The 20802-nt window shown below is 43.2% G+C and overlaps 1 protein-coding gene across 2 annotated transcripts; it reads left to right on the top strand.

Moving 5' to 3' along the window:
* The first annotated feature begins 805 nt into the window (after window positions 1–805).
* Window positions 806–19384, top strand: setd2 (SET domain containing 2, histone lysine methyltransferase). Of its 2 annotated transcripts, XM_079164794.1 has the most exons (22): window positions 806–942; window positions 2296–2417; window positions 5102–5123; window positions 5210–9240; window positions 9372–9503; window positions 9895–10023; window positions 10136–10259; window positions 10371–10448; window positions 10533–10630; window positions 10829–10961; window positions 11131–11265; window positions 11356–11484; window positions 11631–12710; window positions 12836–12884; window positions 12953–13283; window positions 13395–14193; window positions 14591–14716; window positions 15297–15433; window positions 15521–15632; window positions 16718–16792; window positions 16941–17042; window positions 17686–19384. In XM_079164794.1, exons 2-22 carry the CDS (start codon window positions 2389–2391, stop codon window positions 17845–17847), a joined length of 8013 nt encoding a protein of 2670 aa, XP_079020920.1. In that variant the 5' UTR covers window positions 806–942; window positions 2296–2388; the 3' UTR covers window positions 17848–19384. The 2 variants fall into 2 exon arrangements, with proteins under 2 accessions (XP_079020920.1, XP_079020919.1); XM_079164793.1 differs by lacking the exon at window positions 2296–2417 and having other exon boundaries at window positions 833–942.
* The last annotated feature ends 1418 nt before the right edge of the window (window positions 19385–20802 follow it).

Here is a 20802-nt window from a genome sequence, read left to right as displayed (position 1 = left end):
TTGCAGTAACAAGTCCCACACTCCTCACAATACATCATGTTGCATTGGGTCCCGTTTGTCCTAGTCTAGTTAATCCTACATTTACCTTATTTCTCACTCTGACAGGCTTTCAATCGAGCACGATTATATTTAAAGATCTACAGAGGACCATCTCATGAATAGCTGTAAGACAAAGTGAGAATTGCTCGAGTGTTGTGTGGGGAGCACAAAATAAATATTAAAATAATTTCATTTTGTCAGACCATGGAATTTCCTGTGTGGCAAATTGAGAGTTGTATATGTGTATATTATTTTATTAGGTCTAAATTCAGACCAAATAAAGTTGTTTGCATTTTGTGAAATGTCTTTTTGTGACACCTTACCTGACGTTTCTTCTCAAACAAGGTAGTGCTTTCAAATGTATATGTAGGCTATATATATATTATATTATATTCTGTAAATCGCTGTAGTTGTTGATGGCTCGGACCCGCAGTGCGCTCCAGGGTTCGCGCCAGCTACGTTCCCACATCATGTGATGTTGTTGAACACAGCAGCCACAGCTAAACAGACACTGTGAGGATCAGTGTGTGGAATAAAAAGGTATTTCAGAGATATGTTCACAATCCTTCAAGCATATCGGGGTTGTCACTCTGATTGTAATTAACCGGTTGACCCACAATTAAGACACTTTCTGGGGGCTTGGTTTTCTTGGAGATTCGTGTTCTTGATCTCTCAACTCTTGGCTAACTATGTGAGCTCATGCTAGCTCGATTAGCTCGATAGTACCAGCATTCACCCAGGCTGAAGCTGGGGCGCAGCAGCGGAGCCTCTAGCCGACGATCGTTTCCGACAGCTCCGTATGGATTTGACGTCGGCATACATTGTTGCTTGATGTTTTTCAAAGGGTCGATTGACGGTGATTTCGACGATGGGGGAACCTTGTGACCTTAAGCACTTCGTCAAGTAAGTACCTCGTGAACTGCTGTATTTACTTATTATTAGGTTGTCGTTTAGCCATGTTACATACAAGTCGGACAAAACAACACTAGCTAGCATGCTACTAAAGCCGGGTGCAGAGACTCGAGGGTCCATCATATCCTTGAACGGAAACAAATAATCAAACCTTTCTTGCTTATTTATTCAATGAAAACGTACCGAGCTCTCCACGAGACCTGTAGTACTTTTACTTTACACCTTCGCCACCGATCATAGATCGATAGTAAAAACACAAGTTAACAACAGTATCGTTAGCCTAGTGGCCGCTAGTACAGTAGGCTAACCTAGCTTGCATTAGCTGCTAATGCTAGTAGAGTTCCGTCTTCGTTTATAGAAACAAATTAGTTTACCTCTGCTGTGCAACCGAAAAACCTGCCAATCGTCACACGGATTGCATTCGCAAGCATCTACGTGTTTGCTAGTCAGCGTTAACAACACGAAGTATACATTAAGCACAACACGAGCTAACGCTATCTTTAAAGATGGCACACTAGAGCTCTCTGTTAGTGTTAGCTCACACACGTTAGCTTAGCTTTAGCTGGTTCTGATATTTATTCTAAATCAGCGTATCAGTCGAACAGCCAACTTCATGCCATCTTACCTGCCAGATTACTACTTATATATACGTATGATGTAGTATGACTACTTAGCTAATCTTGATATAATATTACACTGTATTGCTAGGTTTGCTACACATCCCCTAACGTTACTCGCTTTCATAGTGGGTAGACCTAACCTTTTTAAAGGCCATATTTAGGCTGGATCACATTCTCCCGCACAGGCCATGCTTTAGTTAATTTCTCAATTAGCCTCGAAACAGTCACCGTTTGTTTTCACAAAAGGGTCGATGTGTTCCTACACACAAGGCTTCATTGTACACACAGCCTTTGTTTTCTGTAGGCCATTGGCTTGCGCTTGCTTTAACGTTACATGTCTGATAATGAGATGCGTGTTCTGAGCTCACCCTGCATCCATGTTTTTCATCTTCGACCATGATAGTACTACTGAGCTTTACTATTGTTGTAACCAACGCGAGATAAGAGGAGACTAGCTACCCACCTAGCTGAGAAAAGGAGGGATCCTTGTTCTATAGATTACATTATTTTAAACGGTGAAACTGGTAATGTTATCTCTGCCACATTGCAACAACAGATAACAGGAGTCTCAGGGAGGGAAGCCTGTGTTTTGCACCAGCCACACTCACTACTAATAACCTCTATTTGACGATGCCAAAATTACAAAAGTTCCTGACAGAGTAGCTGTGAAGTGTTGTGGACAAACCAGACTCAGTTCATTGAAACCCTATCTTTCTTTTGTCAGGTGTGGCGTCACTTTGGAGGGCTCATTTCTCTGATTTGGATTATTCTTGGCCTGCAGCCTCTTCAGGCCTACTAACCCTAGACGAGTTTCTCAATGGACACCCTGCTCAAATCAGAGATCAGGTATTAGACAGCACAAAATGCAACTCACAGTGTATGTCTTGTTCAGAGTAGTTTGATATGAAATCAAAAATAATTTTAGTGTAGTTTCCAAACTGTATTTTGTTTTGGATGCAGTCTGTGCAGATACTTTTGCCATTTATTTACTATTAAAACATCTCCATATCAAGGTCATCCCAAGTCCAAGGCATTGTCATTATTTATGCATGATAGTTATTTTACATTTAGAACTACAAGACTATCCTTTGCAAAATGTCCGTTGTTTTCATCTGCTTTTATCCATTCATCAGGGCCTGTGCCAGTGGTATACAATGATACACCTCTAAATAAAATGTGAAGATGTGTAATTTATATTTCTCACATGAACAAAATTACATGATTTGTAGGAATGGAGACATTGTTAAGAAGTTATTCCAGGTCCTGTGATCAGGTATCCGTTTAAGTCACAATATCTAAACGATGGATCACCGCAATGCTTGCTATCGGATATTATGTTTAGTGCTGCTCACAGTTCATGTTTATTAGCTGGAAACATGAAACAGTTCTTCATTACAGTTGGAATAACATTATTAAATGTGGTGTAAAATACAACTGCAACATCAAGCTAAAACGGACAGTTCTTGGTCTAGTAGGCCCAGTTCATTAATCATTTGACTGTAATCTGCTTGTCACAGCCCTTTCTATACAACAGAATGTCACAGCAGATGTGTCTCATTTTGAAGGTCACAGAGAGAAAAGGAAAAAATAAAACCCCCAAAGATTAAATGACCCAATTGTTGCTCAGTGCCCACATTGAGCCTACCCTAAGGAAAACACACACACTATAATAGGGCAAACGGAGGAGCAAAAACCCAACTATTCATGTTTCTTACATGTTAAATACTGGCATCTCTGTGTTTGAATTATTGCCCTCTGCTGTTTTTTTTTTTTATTGGCTGCACCAGTTGCAAGCCCAGCAATGTAGACAATTTAAGCTATATAATGTGAGTTGGAGGTTATTTCCAGGCTTGTTTTAGGGACCCTCACAGATATTCTACGTATAACCTACTATATCTGCTGTTTACAGTTTTTACAGAAATGCAAACTATTTTCTGTCAGAAAACCTCATGGACCTAACAATAGAAAGGTTAAAGACAGTCCTGCCTGTCATACAAACAATTATTATTTCATATGGCCTTTACTTTTTAAAATAAAATAAAGTATTTCCATTCAGGTATTGCAGCACTCCCAAGTCATAGCAGCCATAGTGGATTTGTGAAGAAATAATAATGCTTAATTTTTAGCCTAACCTCTGCTTTACTTTTTACAATCGTTGAACTGGTGCACCTAACTATTTCATTTTGTTAACCGTTTCCTTTTGTTGTCAGTTCCCACACACCTTGCTAATCTCTCATCATAATATGTAAATTGAAAATGGCAGTTTTTTAATCGCATAATTTTTCTGCTACACCAAAGTCATTCTCCTGTTATTGAGCAAGGCGTTGGCTTTAGAACCTGAGTTGGTTCTTCAATTCATATTTTATTTTAAACTGAGCTGTTTTATCGTCCTGCCCCCAGAACAAGCAGTTGAGCACTTGGCCTCAAGTTTTGGTGGATGAAATATTCAAGAACATCAACACCATAGAGTACTTATGTACAGTTGAGGAAGAAACCCCATAATATTGATACATTTTCATGGAGAATGCTGTTCAGACAACTTAAAACATTCATAGTGAAAAAAGCACTGTTGTTCTTCTGTTTAAATAAATAACACATTTTAGATTTTATTTTTATTCAAGTTACAATGGCCACGTACTCCCCCTTTTCAGCTATTTCATTGGATTGTTCTCCATGTGAAGTTTGGGATAATCCAGTATATTGCTTATTTCCTGTCACTCTCCATAATTTATAAATGCCAAAAGTGGTTATGATTAAATAAAAAAAAAGGATTCTATATATGTCTCTTTTCTTATATATATATATATATATATATATATATATATATATATATATATATATATATATATATATATATATATATATGTAGAAACAGAGTTACAGGAGCAGGTGGTGGAAAGAGAAGACCTAACACAGTTGTAGATTGGGCAGCAGGTGTTGCATCTGGAGGTATACATTTAGTCTCACAGGGGCTCTATTCTATCATTACAATCTTTCATGACTTAGTCAATCAGTTTGTTCCTACTGACTTCATATCATTGTTTCCATATATTCTTTTTAAATAAGTATTTTGAGCACCAAGATATTGGTGCCCCCAGTCAAAAGTTGCAATTGCAAATGCAGTCTATGCAGTTTTAATAGATAAAATCAAATAGATGGATAAAATATCTGCCCTGTGTCCTAATTTAAAGTATTGCATACTATCAGGGGGGTAGGGGCACCCTGTCAGTAATTTTAAAGGAGACAGGCACGGATGCAGCAGACACACTTCCTCATGTGCTTTGTCTATTTTCTATTTAGACAACGTGCAAATTAACTATCTTTAATAAACTAATAAGCTAATTGTTTTTTTTCTTCAGATGACTGTAGTTTATTCTTAGGGTCCTCCGGGACCTCAGTCAGTCGTCCTTATATTTTAAATATGTTGGAAGGATGAGGGTTGGGGTTGTTGTGCTGCATGAACTGTGTAAATTGTTTTCTGTCTTTCCTCTCTCTTTCTATGTTCCCATGATGCTCTTGTGTAACTATAGAGATGAGGGGAGTGGTGCCTCGGTAAGTTTAAACAAAATTGATGATCACTGTCTAATTTCACCATTTGCAAAAAACTCAAGTTACAAGTGGTTTCCCTTTTATTGTAGGTGACGGTGGAGGGCCTATCCAAGGCAGCGCTAATCAAAAGCCTGTCTCCCAGAGTCATGCTATCCAACCATCTCTTGCCTAAAGGGACCAAGATGAAGGTCAACTTAGAAGATCAAGATCGTCAGAAAGTGTCCTTCAGCTTCGCGCCGACCAAGAAGCCACTGCAGAGCCCGTTCTTCATCCCTGCCAGTCCTGACAAGTCTGGCGCTGAGCCTAACGCTGCCCCATCACAGTCAACCTCAGACAAAGAAGAGCAGAATACGGACAGCAAAACTGAGGAAAACCAGATACCCATGGTGCCAACAATAGCAGAGACACCTCCTGAAGCACCGGTCTGCTCAGCCACCAAACTGAAAACGGACTTACCTAAAATGCATTTCAAGAAGCAAATTCTCAGTGACTCTGTGACTGAGGAGAAACCAACATCTGTTGTGCCAGAAGAACCTCTCTCTCCTCAATTGGAGGTTCTGCAGAAACCAACAAGTGTAACTGAATTTCCAGTACCCCAGCCTCAGAGTGTCGTCAGTGTCTGCCCCTCTGAGAATTCCCACATTGAAGCCCCTGAGACAATGGTAACTCCTAGCCTCAAGAAGCCACCTCCTTCCTCAGGAAAAGATGGAGAGAGTTCCAGCAGTGCTGAGCAGGATAGTAAGGTAGACAAACGGAAAACCAGGTCCCAATCTAATAGTGCTCCCCCTGGCTCGGAATCTGATGGAGATTCAGGCCAGATGTCTTCTAGCCGCAAATCAGTTGACTCTAAAAGTAAAAGAAACTCTGACAGCAGAAGCAAGGAGGTAAAAAAGTCTTCCTCTGGTTCACATGTGGAGGAAAAGGAAAAAAGTACCTCTAAGCGGTCAGAGAATTATGAAAGGTCTTCTAGTTACTCCAAATCAGACCGTGATTCCAGACACGCATCCTCACGTTCATCTCGATCAGACAAAGATCGCAGACGGTCCAAGTCTAGATCACGTTCTAGATCAAGAGGGTCGCGGACAAGTTCATCTCACTCCAGATCAGAGAGATCCCGAGGCGACAGAGGATCACGCTCCGAAAGGTCATACTATCACGATTCTGATCGAAGATCTCACCGGAGTTCTCCGCGTAGAGAGAGAAGACGTTCTCGCTCTCGCACTGACAGAACTCGGGACAGTTCCGACTCAGAGGATGACCATAGGAAGACACGGACAAGGACAAGTGACTCCAGTAGATTGTCCGCCCATTCGTGCTCGCATAAAGAGTCTAAATCATGTTCCTACTCCAAATCTGAGAAAGCCTCTAAATCTGCAGATTCTCCTCACTCTTCAGAGTTGGATAAAAGGACACAATTGTCAAAGTGTGAAAGGACTTCAAAGCGACTATCAGACTCTGATTCCCAGCGCAAGTGCTCTCCTGATCTGGACTCCAGTTACCGTAAATCTAGCACTCATCATAAGACAGAGACCAACAGCAAATCCTCTTCTTCCAGTATGCATACCCACTCTCAAACATATGAAAAACGGCAAAAAGGCAGCTCTAGCGACACTGAGGCAGATCATAAGGGAAAATCACAGGCCTCTGATAAAAGCCCTGGGTTGGAGGAGAACTGTAAAAACTCACTAAAGAAAACCAGCAGGCCTGACTCGAGGCAGATGACCCCTTCTAGATCTTCCCAGAAAACCAGCGGACATGATAGACAATCAAACGACAGATTTCACAGCCCTGGCGAAGCACCGCCGTGTACAAATATCACAGGATCGCGTTCTCAGAGTGAAAAAGAAAAATCGGTTTCCCAACAAGTTGGAACTGAACATTGTAGTCAGGATGTTAAGGAGATTGTCTCACGTACTGATAAGAGTTTGCAAGAATCGTCATCCACGAGATCAGAAGAAACTAAATCAGATCGTGAAGTTGAGACCTCAGCTATAACCTTAAGTGAAAGCCTAACGCATGTAAATGCAGCCCTGGAAAACTTGACCAATGTGAAGGATGGCCTCTCTTCTAATATTCAACCACCTGTGAACTCAAAGGCAGCCGTCTTAAATCCATGCATTAGTAATGATAGTATAATATGCAGCCAGGACAAGAAGGTCGTTGACTGTTCGCTCGGGCCAAAGTCCTTACTTGACACAGCTGATATACCTGTCACCCAGCAGAACACTAAACCAGAGATTGTTAAAGTTTTGACAGTCGACAAGCCGTGTGGAACAAGCTTGCCGCTCATATTTGATTCACCGTGTCTTGAATCTGAGGGTCAGCCGATACTTGAACAGCAAAATATGAATACTGTTAAAAAGAGCAGCAGTGCTAACAAAAAGTCCCGATGGGATATTGTCGGGCAGGACACCTTGGAGAGTGATAATTCACAGAGGACACTTTGTGCAGAGAGTAAGCCTAGTGTAAAAACAGTGATCTCTGTCAAAAAAATAGAGTTTTCTAAAGACAATACCCAACAAGACTCTGACATTAAAGATACTGCTCAGCAAGAAGCTGAAACACATTCCATACTGGTTAAGCAGACTGAGATCTCTCAGCAGAAAGTTGGCTCAGACAGCAAATCCATGACCGATAAATACAAAGACCAAAGTGAGCCTTCACGAGCGAGCACCAGCATTGACCACTGTGACTTAAAACTGAGTGTTCATCAAAGAGCAAACACAGACGAGCCTCTGCGCCTAAATGATGCGTCACAGGTCGACAAAGCTGCAAAGATGCAGAGTTGGAATGGAGGTGATCACGAAGACCAATCCAAGGGCAGCTCTCACAAGAACAAATTGAGTAAGAGAGCATTACTTAATCAGCATGCATTAGGAGAACAGAGCGAGGTCAGCGATAGTGACAACTCGGAGTATGACTCCGATTGCGGCGAGGCTCTAAAACGATTGCACTCTGTGGTGGTGGTGCCAAAGAACTCTTCCCTAACAATGGAGTCACGTGACACTGGAGCCTCCGCATGCAGTCTAATGAGAAGTTCAGAACTGCAGAATGTGAACATCAATGTGATCCCAAATCAAGGCACACAGCAAATGCAGGGGAGTCCCTCCGCATTCACGGAGACCGGTGCTCCATGTGCTGGTGTAAACGAATTATCCCATAGCAGCATGTTGTGTCAATCCCAGAGTAATATGATCGATAGCACCAGTCACTCGGAGGGTTCCAGCTCCGTCAGTGTGCAGCCTTACGTGGCCGGTGTTATTGGTGCCCATGGCAGTGCCACGGATCACGCCCACAGCCTTGATAATTCCAGACAGTGTGAGCAAGGGCACAAACCGCATAATGTAAGCAGCAGAGGTGAAAGGATGTACTCCCATTACCAACATGATGATTTCTCCAATGCTGACAATATCAATGACAGAAACGGATTCAGCTTGGGTTGGGATTTTTCGCAAGCAGAGCAGCCCAGTAGTACATACCAGCAGCCTGATAGCAGTCATGGGCCACCGATACCAAACACTAAACTGACTGAAATCCCTCTGAAGGAACAGGAGCACAGGCAGAGTAATGCCACCTGGAACCACCAATCCCCAAACACACAGACTAGCAGACAACCCTACCTCCATGTGCATGAACATTATCAGGATCTTGCAGGTGAAATTCATCCTGACTCTCTAACTAATGACCACGACGACTACAGCGGGGATAAACTGTCTGACCTCAGTAAAATAGCTGTTGAATGCAATGGACCTCACGCTCCTGGGTCATCAAGCTTTGTTCAAGGGCATGAAATAAGCAGCAATAGCAGGGGCTCTGCTGTGCCGGACCCCCCTAGAGAAGACCATTTTAGACCCCACAGAGGCCGGGGCCCTCCCAAGAAGAGGCGGCCAGAGATCGAGTCGGATTCGGACAATGAGGCGGAAGCTGGGCCGGCAGGCAAAAGGGACCGTCAAGTAGATGCTGACGGCACGAAGGAAAGTCATGTCAAAGCTGAGGTGCAGCGTCCAACACTCAGTCTGCGAGACTTTCGAGACGGCAGTAGATGGAAAGAGTGTTCCAGGTCCAAGAAGATGCCGCCATACTTTGACTTGATTGAGGAAAACATGTATCTGACTGAGAGGTACGTTGTTGTCCAGTCCGATGAACAAAACTAATTGTTTTGTTCGTACAAAGAATAACCTCATTATAAAAAAATATTCAAGTGCTTTCAGGCTTGAGTTTTCAATGTTTTTTTAAATGTTTTTTTTGCAGAAAGAAGAGCAAATCTCATCGAGATATCAAGAGAATGCAATGTGAATGCCCGTTGCTGCCCAGAGAGGAGCGTTCAAGAGGAGTGTTGGCATGCGGCGAAGACTGTTTGAACCGGCTGCTAATGATTGAGTGGTAAGTAGATTATTATACATAAACACAGCATCTAAGAATGCAATGTTTTTTTACTAAACATTTTGCAGTGTTCCTAGGTTAGGATATGGCCTGGAATTACAAAATACTTTAATTAGTAGTAAAAGGATTGCACAATGACTGGAGAAAGGTATAGACAAAACCTGTTCAAAAACTTTTATCTGATTTTCAACTACCTGACAAATTTGTTGCTTTAGCAAAAACCTAGTGTACCTAATAAGAGCCGGATAGGAGTCAGTATAAATCATGCTGTTTAACGTCGAAATTCAGCGAATTTAATAGAGTTAAGCCTGTTAAAATATGGTGATTTGCAATCAAAACTTTGATCCTGCTAAAGTATATGTTTTGAACTTGGTTGTTTTGTTTTTTCCAGCTCCTCACGGTGCCTGAATGGAGCCTACTGCTCCAACCGACGCTTTCAGATGAGACAACATGCAGACTTCGAGGTTATCCTCACAGAAGACAAGGGCTGGGGTCTACGGGCAGCTAGAGAGTTGGTTCCGTAAGTATTTTTATGTTTTTCCTGCTTGTAACATTACAATATTCACAAAGATAGTAGTAATTGTAGAGCGACTTACTCCGGTTTTATTTATTCATTTTTAATTGTATTTCAGAAACACCTTTGTGCTGGAATACTGCGGGGAGGTATTGGACCACAAGGAGTTCAAAACGAGGGTGAAAGAATATGCTCGCAACAAGAACATCCACTACTACTTCATGTCTCTAAAGAATAATGAGGTACGGGATGATGTGACACATTGTATTTAATGTTAATATTTAAACTGCAATCTGGCTTTATGATTCAGGTAAAGTGGTAGAAATAGTTGACATTGCTTTATGTCCCTTCAGATCATTGATGCAACGCTGAAGGGGAATTGCTCTCGGTTTATGAACCATAGCTGCGAGCCCAACTGTGAGACCCAGAAGGTACAGTGGCAAAATATACAATACTCTTTCAGGTTCACTTACTGAAAGCTGACTTGCTTGATGATCATTTTTATCCCAATCCAGTGGACTGTGAATGGCCAGCTTAGAGTCGGGTTCTTCACCTCCAGGACGGTGACTGCAGGAACTGAACTGACGTTTGACTACCAGTTCCAGAGATATGGGTACTGTTCCTCTGCAGTTATTTATCTTCACACTTGTATTTTGTGCTGTCTATGTTTGTGTTGCATGTCTGACAACAGTTATTTTGTGATAATTAAATATCTTCAGATTAATAGGTTAATAAGGAAAGAAAAGTTATTTAACCTAATTGATGGCATCGCCATGGTAGTTTCACCTTTTTGTTTTCTCTTTTTCTACAGCAAAGAAGCGCAGAAATGCTTCTGTGGAGCACCCAGCTGCAGAGGCTTCCTGGGTGGGGAGAACAGAGTCAGTGTCCGGGCAGCTGGAGGGAAGATGAAGAAAGACCGCAGTCGAAAGAATGCTCTCACCACGGTCAGTGCTTTCAGTCATATTTCATAGTGTGTCTTCTCATTGCTTTACATCTGGCTGCCAGTAATGCTAAAGTGGTTACAGGTGTTTCTCTTGCCAAAACGTCTCTAAGACAATTTCTCCAAGTGAAATGTGTTATTTTTGATGATGACATCACTTTGTCCTTCCTCAGGTTGATGAGGAGCTTGAGGCGTTATTGGAGAATGGAGAAGGCCTATCTGATGAGAAACAGGTGGTGGCTCTCTGCAGGCTAATGGTCCGAGTGGAAACCATGGAGCAGAAACTCATCTGTTTCAAGCTCATACAGGTATGACCTGAGTGGTTGATGCCTGTTTTATATTGTTGGTATTTGTGATTATCATTTGCATCACGTAATATATATGTTTGTGTGGCATAGGATACTCAAAACCCATCATGCCTGAAGCAGTTCCTGGACCATCATGGATTGTCTTTGCTGTGGATCTTCATGGTGGAGCTTTCTGAAGCTAAAGGCAACAGTGCCAATAACATCAAACTGCAGTCAGAGGTGACATATGTCATAGAGTTTGCATTAAAACATTCATAATGTCGCTACATCTCACTGAAGTAATAAGGATTTTGAAAAAAGCCTGTACGGTTATATACACAGCCCTTTGCTGTTTGATGGCTAATAATACAGGATTCTGCTTACAGATTATGAAGACCTTGGCTGTGCTGCCTATCTCTACTAAGAACATGTTGGAGGAGAGCAGAGTCCTTAGCTTCATTCAGCGATGGGCCCAGACAAAAGCACTCCCTCACCCTGCTGAGATGGATGGCTACTCCAGCGAGAACACCTCCCGTGCTCAGACACCCCTCAACACTCCTGATGGGTCCTCCACCAAACTGGGACCAGAATTGGATGGTGACACTTCGAAACCTGCTGTGTACCGCCGCCTTAAAATCATCAGTGAAAACAGTCTGGACAGCGCACTCTCTGACGCCAGCAAAGCATCTGATGGGAAGGAGGAAGAGGAGGAGGACGATGATGAGGAAGAAGATGAATCCTCACATTCAGGACTTCCTGACGGCAAACAGTTGAAGGCAGAGCCTGTTTGCGAAGCTGCGGATCCAACGAAAGGAACGACGGAAGAGTCGGTGAAAGAGGAGGATCCGATCAAAGGGGAGAAAGAGGAAGAGACGGGGATGAATTTAAGCAGTCAACAACAACCTCAAACTGAGCAGGTAAAAGAAGACATTGAGCTGGATTTGGAGAAGGAGATTGAGATTAAGGCGGACATGAATGAGGGTCAAACGGGTGAACTTGAGGGGCCAAAAGAGCCTAGTGAAGAACAGGAGAGTGGGGAGGAGCAGACCTGTCAGCCAGTGACAGAAAAGGCTGAACTGGAAGGAGACCAACCCGCCGTTGAAGTTCTTGAGCCAGAGAGTCAGTCCATCCAAACAGAGGTTGCTGAGCTTCCACCTGAGCAGCCTTCAGAGATTATGGAGTCCCAGGCAGAGACGCAAGAAGCTGAGAAACCTCCTCCAGGCAGCGAGGCGCAACCTGGTGAAGCTACCACTGATGCAGCCCCAAGCTCTGAGACCCCCGAGGCCAGTGTGCCCTCTGAGGTCATTGCGGCCCCCGTGGACCCATCAGTGATAGGAACTCCTTCTCAGGATGAGGAGGAAGGTGTCTCAGATGTGGAGAGTGAGAGGAGTCAGGAGCCCCAACTCAGTGCATTGGACATTAGTGGCATGGCTGCCAGGCTTCTGGACAGCTGGAAGGATCTGAAGGTGAGCTCAAACCACTTTTAAAGGAAGACGTTGTGAAACATGCCAAGTAATATTTTCTCTTTGCATGCTATTGTTTTCTGTAATTTAAAGTCAAGGTTTAAACTTTGTTGTGCTTGCCCTTTCAGGAGGTGTACAGAATACCAAAGAAGAGTCAGGTGGAAAAGGAAGCAAATGGTAAGTTTAATCCAAAGCTAACTTTTGGACTTTTCCATTTGATTTTGGCTAACTCGATTTTCTCACAGATCGCAGCCGAGATCGAGACGCAGCTTTGACGCCACGCACAACTTCTGGTAGCCGAGAACGTGAAAGGGAGCGAGAAAAGGAGAGGGAACGCGACAGAGACCGGGATTATGACAGAGACAGGGATCGAGACAGGGACCGGGAGAGGGATCGAGACTGGGACAGGGACAGGGAAAGGGACAGGGACAGAGATCGCGACCGAGAACGGGATCGGGAACGAGACCGTGATAGAGTCTCTGACAAAACTCCACAACGCAGCACAGAGAGACGGAGGAGACGCTCAGCCTCACCGCCCTCATCCTACGAGAGGAGCAGCCGACGCACTGAAGAACGGTAAGAATTATTTTCCTTGCGGTGAGTGTTTTTCAAAGCATACTGTAATCTTCGTCATGTCATAGTAAACGTTTTGCATTCAACTGTGATCTTGTTCTCTGGATTTTTAAGGTTTGACACATCTAACAGCAGCAAGACACGGGGCAAAGAGCGCAACAAGCTATCCACAGAGGAGCGCAGAAAGCTGTTCGAGCAGGAGGTTGCTCAGCGGGAAGCCCAGAAGCAGCAACAGCTGCAGCAGCAGCAACAGCTTCAGCAGCAGCAACAGCTTCAGCAGCAGCAAGAGCTTCAGCAGCAAGAGCTTCAGCAGCAACAGCTTCAGCAGCAGCTCCAGCTCCAAACTATGGCTTATGACCCTGCTCTGGCTTATGCTTCCAGCCCTGGCTTCATTACCTACCCTCCTGGATATCCCATCCAGACCTTTGTGGATCCTACTAACCCCAATGCAGGCAAAGTACTGCTTCCTACCCCTCCGGTTGACCTCACCCTGACCTATGAAGAGACACCTCCTCAGCGTCTTGTCTCAGACCTGGGGCTGTCCTCCCCATCCTCCACTTCCCAGGCCACTCCGGTCTCTAATCTCTCTCAGCACATCGCCACCACCGACCTCGCCACTGGCAACCCCCAACAGTATTCCCAGCCAACTGTAGCAACTCAGGACGCAGGCGTAGCTGTCCTCTCTGTACCCGCCCAGGTGGCCCCTCAGGTACAGAGCCAGCAGAGCTACACCACTCTCTGGGATCCCACAACTCAGCAGGCAGTGACTGTGCAGACACAGCCTGCACAGCAGTACGCCACAGCCCCGCCACCGCCTCAGACACAGACAGCCATCTATTACCAGGGTCAGCCATGCCAAACCATCTACAGCATCCCCACCGCCTACCCACAAGCCAACGCTCCCGTCATACAGGTAGGGTGCTCTTTGCCTGGGGCTCACATCCTCTGGGGATTTTGCTGGACTTGGATTTTCTAATTGCTCTCTATAGTATACAGTGTTGAAATGCATTTTTGCAATTAATGTGTGAAATTAAAAATGTTTGAGGTCGATCGTGATATGTTACTTTAATAGTAACATAATTTGCCAAACTAATTTAGTGTTTTTCAGCAGTATGTTAAGCTTTAAACGGAAGCAAAGTAATCAAATATGGTTTGGAAAAGAAATCTCGGTACAACAATCATATAACTCTATTGCTTGTGCATTGCTGCAAACTTTTAATCCATCATGTGTATGATAAATTGTTATTGAACGTGATTTCTGAATGTCCATAGTAACTGCGTAATCTGATTTGGATTTTGTGTTTCTGAAGGCGTACACTGAACCCACAGCGAGCTACCTGCATGGCCAGCCTGTGTATCCTGGCCATCAGCAGGGAGTGGTGGTGCAGCAGGGAGGCACAGTCACCACCATTGTCACATCCCAAACTGTCCAACAGGTACTTCATGCACACTCTGTGTCTAAAATGGTGTTTTTTACTTGAAATGGGGCAAGATGTTGACGGATAATTCACAACTGCAAACCAAATGGATATTTGTGAAGGAAAGATATATTTATTTTTCTTGAGCAGCGAGAGGTCACATTATAGAGTCACTGTTTTAAGGGATGCGATGCAACAGTTTATTATTCGGTCTCTGCTTTGGGATTTTTTGAAATCTGAATTATGCTGTATGTGATTCTTAGGACACCTATTGTCTCAGTGTTGCCACAAGGGGGTAGTATATATCTAAATTATTCAGCTCTTACTAGCTACAGATGTGGGTCCTGTCCATGTAATGATGAAGTGACTTTTAAGATGTGAGTAAAGATGGAACACATAATGAAAAGGAATCAATAGGCCCCATTTGTAACTACGAATCTAAGTGCAATGCAGTCATAAATGACTTTAAACTACATTTAAACATGCAGCTAAAGGGAATCGGGTTCTTTCTCCGAGCAAAACCCAAAAGAGGTACTTCAAAGAGAAGCTCCATGGATTTTGCTGCTGATACTCGCTCTCCATTTCTTCTAATCTCCAGGAAATGATTGTACCCAACAATGTGATAGACCTGCCTCCCCCCTCTCCCCCCAAACCAAAAACCATCGTCCTACCTCCCACCTGGAAGGTGGCCCGCGATCCCGAGGGCAAGATCTACTACTACCATATTGCCACAAGGTAGGCATTGCTGTGAAGTGTGTTTATGCATCTAGAAGCCTCGCTGCATTGTTTTTCTATCTAACATTACTTCCCTCTGTGCATTAGACAAACGCAGTGGGACCCTCCGACCTGGGACGGATGTAGTGACAACACTAGTGTGGACCATGAATCTGAGATGGACCTGGGAACACCCACCTATGATGAGAATCCTTCCAAGGTATGCTGTTTGCAGTGATAGTTTTATAAAGTGTGCTTCACTTCTTTTGTTTGGTTCCCAGAAAGTATGTGCTTGGATGCAGGACATGATTATAGTGTTTGTTCCTTCAAGTGATTGAAGATGCTGCACAAGAGAGATTACTTACAGCTGTGTTTTAAAAGGGGAAAAAAAAATAAAAAAACCTCAGGACGACACCATATTCAGTGAGTGTTATGTGCTTGTTGATGACTTGCAAAATGGCGTCATCAGAATCTTCATGGAGACGTTCACTCCACCCCCTGCTCAGCTGTCCCTTAGCCTCAAGGCCCTCAGGGGAGGGGTGGCTCATCTCTTCTTCCTCTGCCTCATTTGTTTTCCCCTCTTTTCCTATCCTGACTTTGAGGATAATAGAAGCCATCTGGAAGAGCTAGCATTTATTTGCGTTTTTTTTGTTTAATAGTTTAACCACGTAAGTGTCCCTTTTGTCTTTTTAAAAAAAAAAGATGTAACGGCATTCGGGGAAAAAAAGCTTTAAAAAAACAGAAATAGAGAGATCCATGTTGTTCATGCAACATTTCCCGCCAAGAACAGCGACAAGGTCATGGACCGTTTCCCAGCAGCATGTGTTTAGACCGTGGTGGTGTTCACATTCAGCAACTACGGCACATGCTCGGCACTTGTAAAGCGTCCCAAAGTTAACCGTTTGTGGATTCCTCGCCCTGGCACTAAGTTAGTGTGAATCCTTGGTGCTTGCTTTTGATCCTCACCACTTTGTTGTGGGCATAGGCAGTCAGCTGTTGCCTGCTTGCCTTTGTTGTTGAAGGCTGGGGCCGGAGAGGCCGCGTCCTGCCAGGATATCCCTGCTTTGTGTCAAGTAGCTGGTGAGCAGGTGCTGTTTGATGCCCCACTGGCCTTGATAGCTACTGTTTGGCGGCCAGTTGTCATGTTTGATTGAGCTGATGCACAGGTGTGGCCTCACTTGTGATTTTAATTGGAGAACATGACTCTGCTAGGTTATGTCACTTTAATATGGTTTTACTATCTTCCACTATAGCTCAGAACGTGTTTTAATCATCTCATCCATCTCTTCTATGATGTCCTTACAGTTTTCCACAAAGACAGCTGAAGCAGACACTTCCAGTGAGCTGGCTAAAAAGAGTAAAGAGACATTTCGCAAAGAGGTAAGCAAGAGTCTTTGTAAACACGATGTTTTAAATGTCCAAACCTCTTCTAGACACTCATGCAATTTGTCATTTGTTTGGACATATTCTTCTATTTTTAACAAGTTTCTTTTTCTTCTGTGTGTGTGTGTGTGTGTGTGTGACTCAGATGTCCCAGTTCATAGTGCAATGTCTAAATCCTTTTCGGAAACCAGACTGCAAACTTGGACACATCAGCAACACAGAAGATTTCAAACACCTGGCCAGAAAGGTAAAGTTAAACAATAAGGTGTTTACACGTCTTGTTAGCTTCCATTAATGCAGAAAAGTGGTAAACCCGTCCTTGGCCTCTACGTAGTCGGAGCACAATGAAAGTATTGGTCAGTGTTTAACTTTCAAGGAAACTTTTTCAAAGTTTCCCTCAAACCAGAACTAAATTGTTAAACTCCCACGAGTTCTTTTTCCAGCCAAATGTTTTGGTGTTGTGCTTTTGGAGGAGACCAAGAACACATTGTAAATGTAAACTATTATCTCCTCTCTTTTGTTTTACTCATTCCTTTCTAAAAGCTCTTTTCAGCCAGTGTTTCTTCAAAGGGCAGCATTCTTTTCTTTTTTTCCATGGTTCCTGGTGGGTCCATGGATTCTGTATGTAGGAAGTGGTTTGCACAGAGTGCCACTCGGACATACCACGACTCTGAGGACATGGGCACAATAAACAGAAGGACGAGTTGGGCTTTGCTCATTTAGAGATTGCATTTTACTGTCTACAATTATAAAGGACAAAAGTCTCTATAACAGAATTAACCAACCAACTGCTCTACCACAACTCGTATACATTGTAATTATATAATTTACTGTAGTCTTGTTACAAGAAACATGTCTAACTCTTTCCTCGCCTCTCACCATTCCTCTAGCTAACTCACGGAGTTATGAATAAGGAGTTGAAAGCTTGCAATAATCCCGAGGACCTCGAGTGTAACGAGAACGTGAAGCACAAGACCAAGGAGTACATCAAGAAGTACATGCAGCGATTTGGCACCGTGTACAGGCCCAAAGAGGACACGGAGGTGTACTAGCCTCAGAAGCCTCAGATGTTACACTTGTCCTGCTCTAACACAGGAGAAGCACAGATTTGCCTTTCCATTCACTCCTTCATGCGTGTACTGGCCAGCCTGAGCCGTGAAGTAGTTTCTTACACATATTTTTGACTAAGAATTGCACTGCTGCCGAAGAAGCTCTCCGGGCCCCGTGGATCACGAAGGAGCCCCTTTTTCTCGAGACTGACGGAGGCTCGAAAACTCCAGGTGCAGTGGTCTCAAAGGATGACACTGCGGGGTGCTACAGAGACTAATGTTTTCACTGACTGTTTGATTTTAAGCATATTTGTTTTTCATTTGTGGCTCTTAAATGTTCCCGAGATGATCACCTCAATTCCACTTTTTAAACTCTTCTAGCCCTGAATGAGGATAACTCAATGTTTGCTTTGGTATCATATTTATCAGAGTCTCTTTGTTACTTTCCACTGTTAAAAATGGATCAATGACAGGAACAGTCGAGTGCTTCTCCCCTCCCCACTTCCTTTTTCTTGTGCACGCTTCAACCCCCTGACACTGACTCTATCTGGTGCTGCTTTTAACTGGGCTGTGGAGATCCAAGCTTCCGCTCCTCAAACCCTGCCTTCTTAACCACAAGACTTTGGAGCCTCTGTTGTTTTATGAATGCATGATGGAGGCTGAGGTTTGAGTGGTATCCTTATGGACATTCTTACATTTTTCATGTCTCCTGCTTTGTGTAATATGCCCTCCCTGGGATGAGCTTTTACTCACAACACACTTAGGGATCAGCCAATAACCAGCAGGTTGGCAAGGTGATCAGTATGTCTTTTATGAATTCATGTATTATAACGGGTGCAGGGTTTAAATGCCATGTTTGATGTGCTGTTTCCAGTCCAACCCCTATCCCATCTTGTTCTGTCCGGATTCGTCTTCTTACAGGAATTATACTGAAAACGAAGGTTGTAGCATTGCAGTTTTAACAGTTTCTAAACATCTTGTGTGTTCTGGTTCTTTTTTATCACCGTTATTCTTAGTTAAGCAACACTTAGGCCGGCCTTGCTCCACAAACTCACTCATTAATTTCCAAGATTTTTACGTTTGTCAACGTAGTTTCATTAGCATTAGGTCACCGATTTGTTGCAGCCTATTAAATTGCATTAAGCAAAGTTTCAACATAATGTATATTGCTTTATATGTGAATATATTGAATAATAGATTTGGGAATGTTTAAATAAGCAGACACTTTGTAAGAGGACTATCGTTTCATGATTGAAAGTGTAAAATAATGTGTAAAATTACAAACGCTGTATGCAGGAAAGTATGGGTCGGGGGAGCACAGGGAGCCCACCCACTCATCCTCACCAGCTCAGCCCTCCTGATGCAGCTCCCACATCAGTCTGTCAAACTTAAGACCCCACTCACTCACAGTCCTCTATTTTATTTCAGTGGTGGGGGAGATTTTCAAGTGTTTCCTTTTTTTCTGGTTTTTGTTATTATTTTTCTATGTACAGAGGAAGTTTCACCCTGTAAGTATTGTGTAAGCACATTGTCATACCGAGTGTACAAACATTTTAAAAGATAATAAAACATTTTGTAAAATGATATCCGTTTCCCAGCTGTGCAAATTGCATTGAGTTCACTTGGGTGTCTGTTCGAGACAGATCCGAGCAAATGTGAGTGAGATCTCTGATACACGATTAACTGCCGAGTGCACACCCAATCCTTTTTTTAGATTGGCTACCTCCTCTAATAAGGGGTGCACATGGCATACATGGCATGAATGGCACTGCAGCGCACAGGCACAGTGTTGAGCCAGATGTTTGGCCCCAGTAAAGGGAATCCAAGTGATCGGCCGCCTTCATTAGAGACGTTCACTGTGCTCTAAATATGGAGACCCGTGACGAGTGAAGAGAGGCGCTGCTGTGCTTCCCCTCTCTCTTTGGTCCCAACCCCCCTCCCAGCATATGCACATTCCGCAGCCCCATGCCTGTGTGCTCCAGACCGCAGTTAAGCAGTCCCGTCTGGAGTGTGTGACGGCATCTAACACTGCCCTAGGCCGTGCAAGATGCCTGCTCCCACTTAGAACTGAATGCAAAAAGATCATAAACAGATTTGTGTTAGCAGAGGGGAGCAGGGATCAGATTGTGCCTCCGAGAGAAAGAGGAAACTTTCCTCCTGAACATTTTAGATGAAGCTATCATTTTCATTTCACCCTCAAATTACCAAATGCCTCCTAACTGATTTACCTCAGGGTTTTGGATGGGAAATGTTCTTAAACACTAAATCCCTTGATAAGGGGTAGTATATTCCAAATATGCCCAAACTTCCTCACTGTGTAATTCATCAAGTGGGTTTTATATTTTACTGTAAGTGACAGAAATGTCTTCAGGACTGTGGTTGTGGTACAGTCATTTTCATATACGTTAAAAAAAGGTTGTTGCCATTTGGTGGAAAAATTGTTTCTGTTGCTTTAAACACAAAGGCATATAATATCCAAATGACATGAGCAATGCTTGATTTTATGCTGAACTTCTAATTGTTTAGGGCCCTTGGGAGTTATGACACAGATATCTAAAAGTAGAACTATCTAAGTATCAAACTAATGTTATAGCAAGCTGTTTTAAACCTATATATTCATTTGATTTTAGCTGAGCTATCCTGCTTTTAGCTAACGATAACTATCGTTTAGCTATTAAACCTATTTTACCATTTAGCCTATCCATTGTGTTTCGCTAACGCTACGCTAACTATTTCAACTGTTTGTCCATTACTTTTTGCTAATGTGTATTTTAACCACTTATCCATTACTTTGTACTATCACCATGTATCCACCAAGCTCACCACCCATTAGTTTAAGCTAATTATTTCAACTGTAGTCATCGATATCAGAACTGTTTATCCATTACTTTTAGTTATTACATTAAACCATTCATTTGAGGTAGTTCAGTATCGAGCCAGTATCCAACTCTGTCAACT

This window comes from Pholis gunnellus, assembly GCF_910591455.1.
Source record: "Pholis gunnellus genome assembly, chromosome: 8".
NCBI classification, from domain to species: Eukaryota; Metazoa; Chordata; class Actinopteri; order Perciformes; family Pholidae; genus Pholis; species Pholis gunnellus.
The sequence above is the reverse complement of the archived record's forward strand: the minus strand, read 5'-3'. Positions and strand labels throughout refer to the sequence as shown.

Coding starts and splice junctions, on each gene's coding strand:
- setd2 (XM_079164793.1), top strand. CDS start 908: ATGGGGGAACCTTGTGACCTTAAGCACTTCGTCAA. Junction 9,504..9,894: donor CGGCTGCTAATGATTGAGTG/GTAAGTAGATTA, acceptor TGTTTTTTCCAG/CTCCTCACGGTGCCTGAATG. Junction 10,260..10,370: donor TGTCTCTAAAGAATAATGAG/GTACGGGATGAT, acceptor ATGTCCCTTCAG/ATCATTGATGCAACGCTGAA.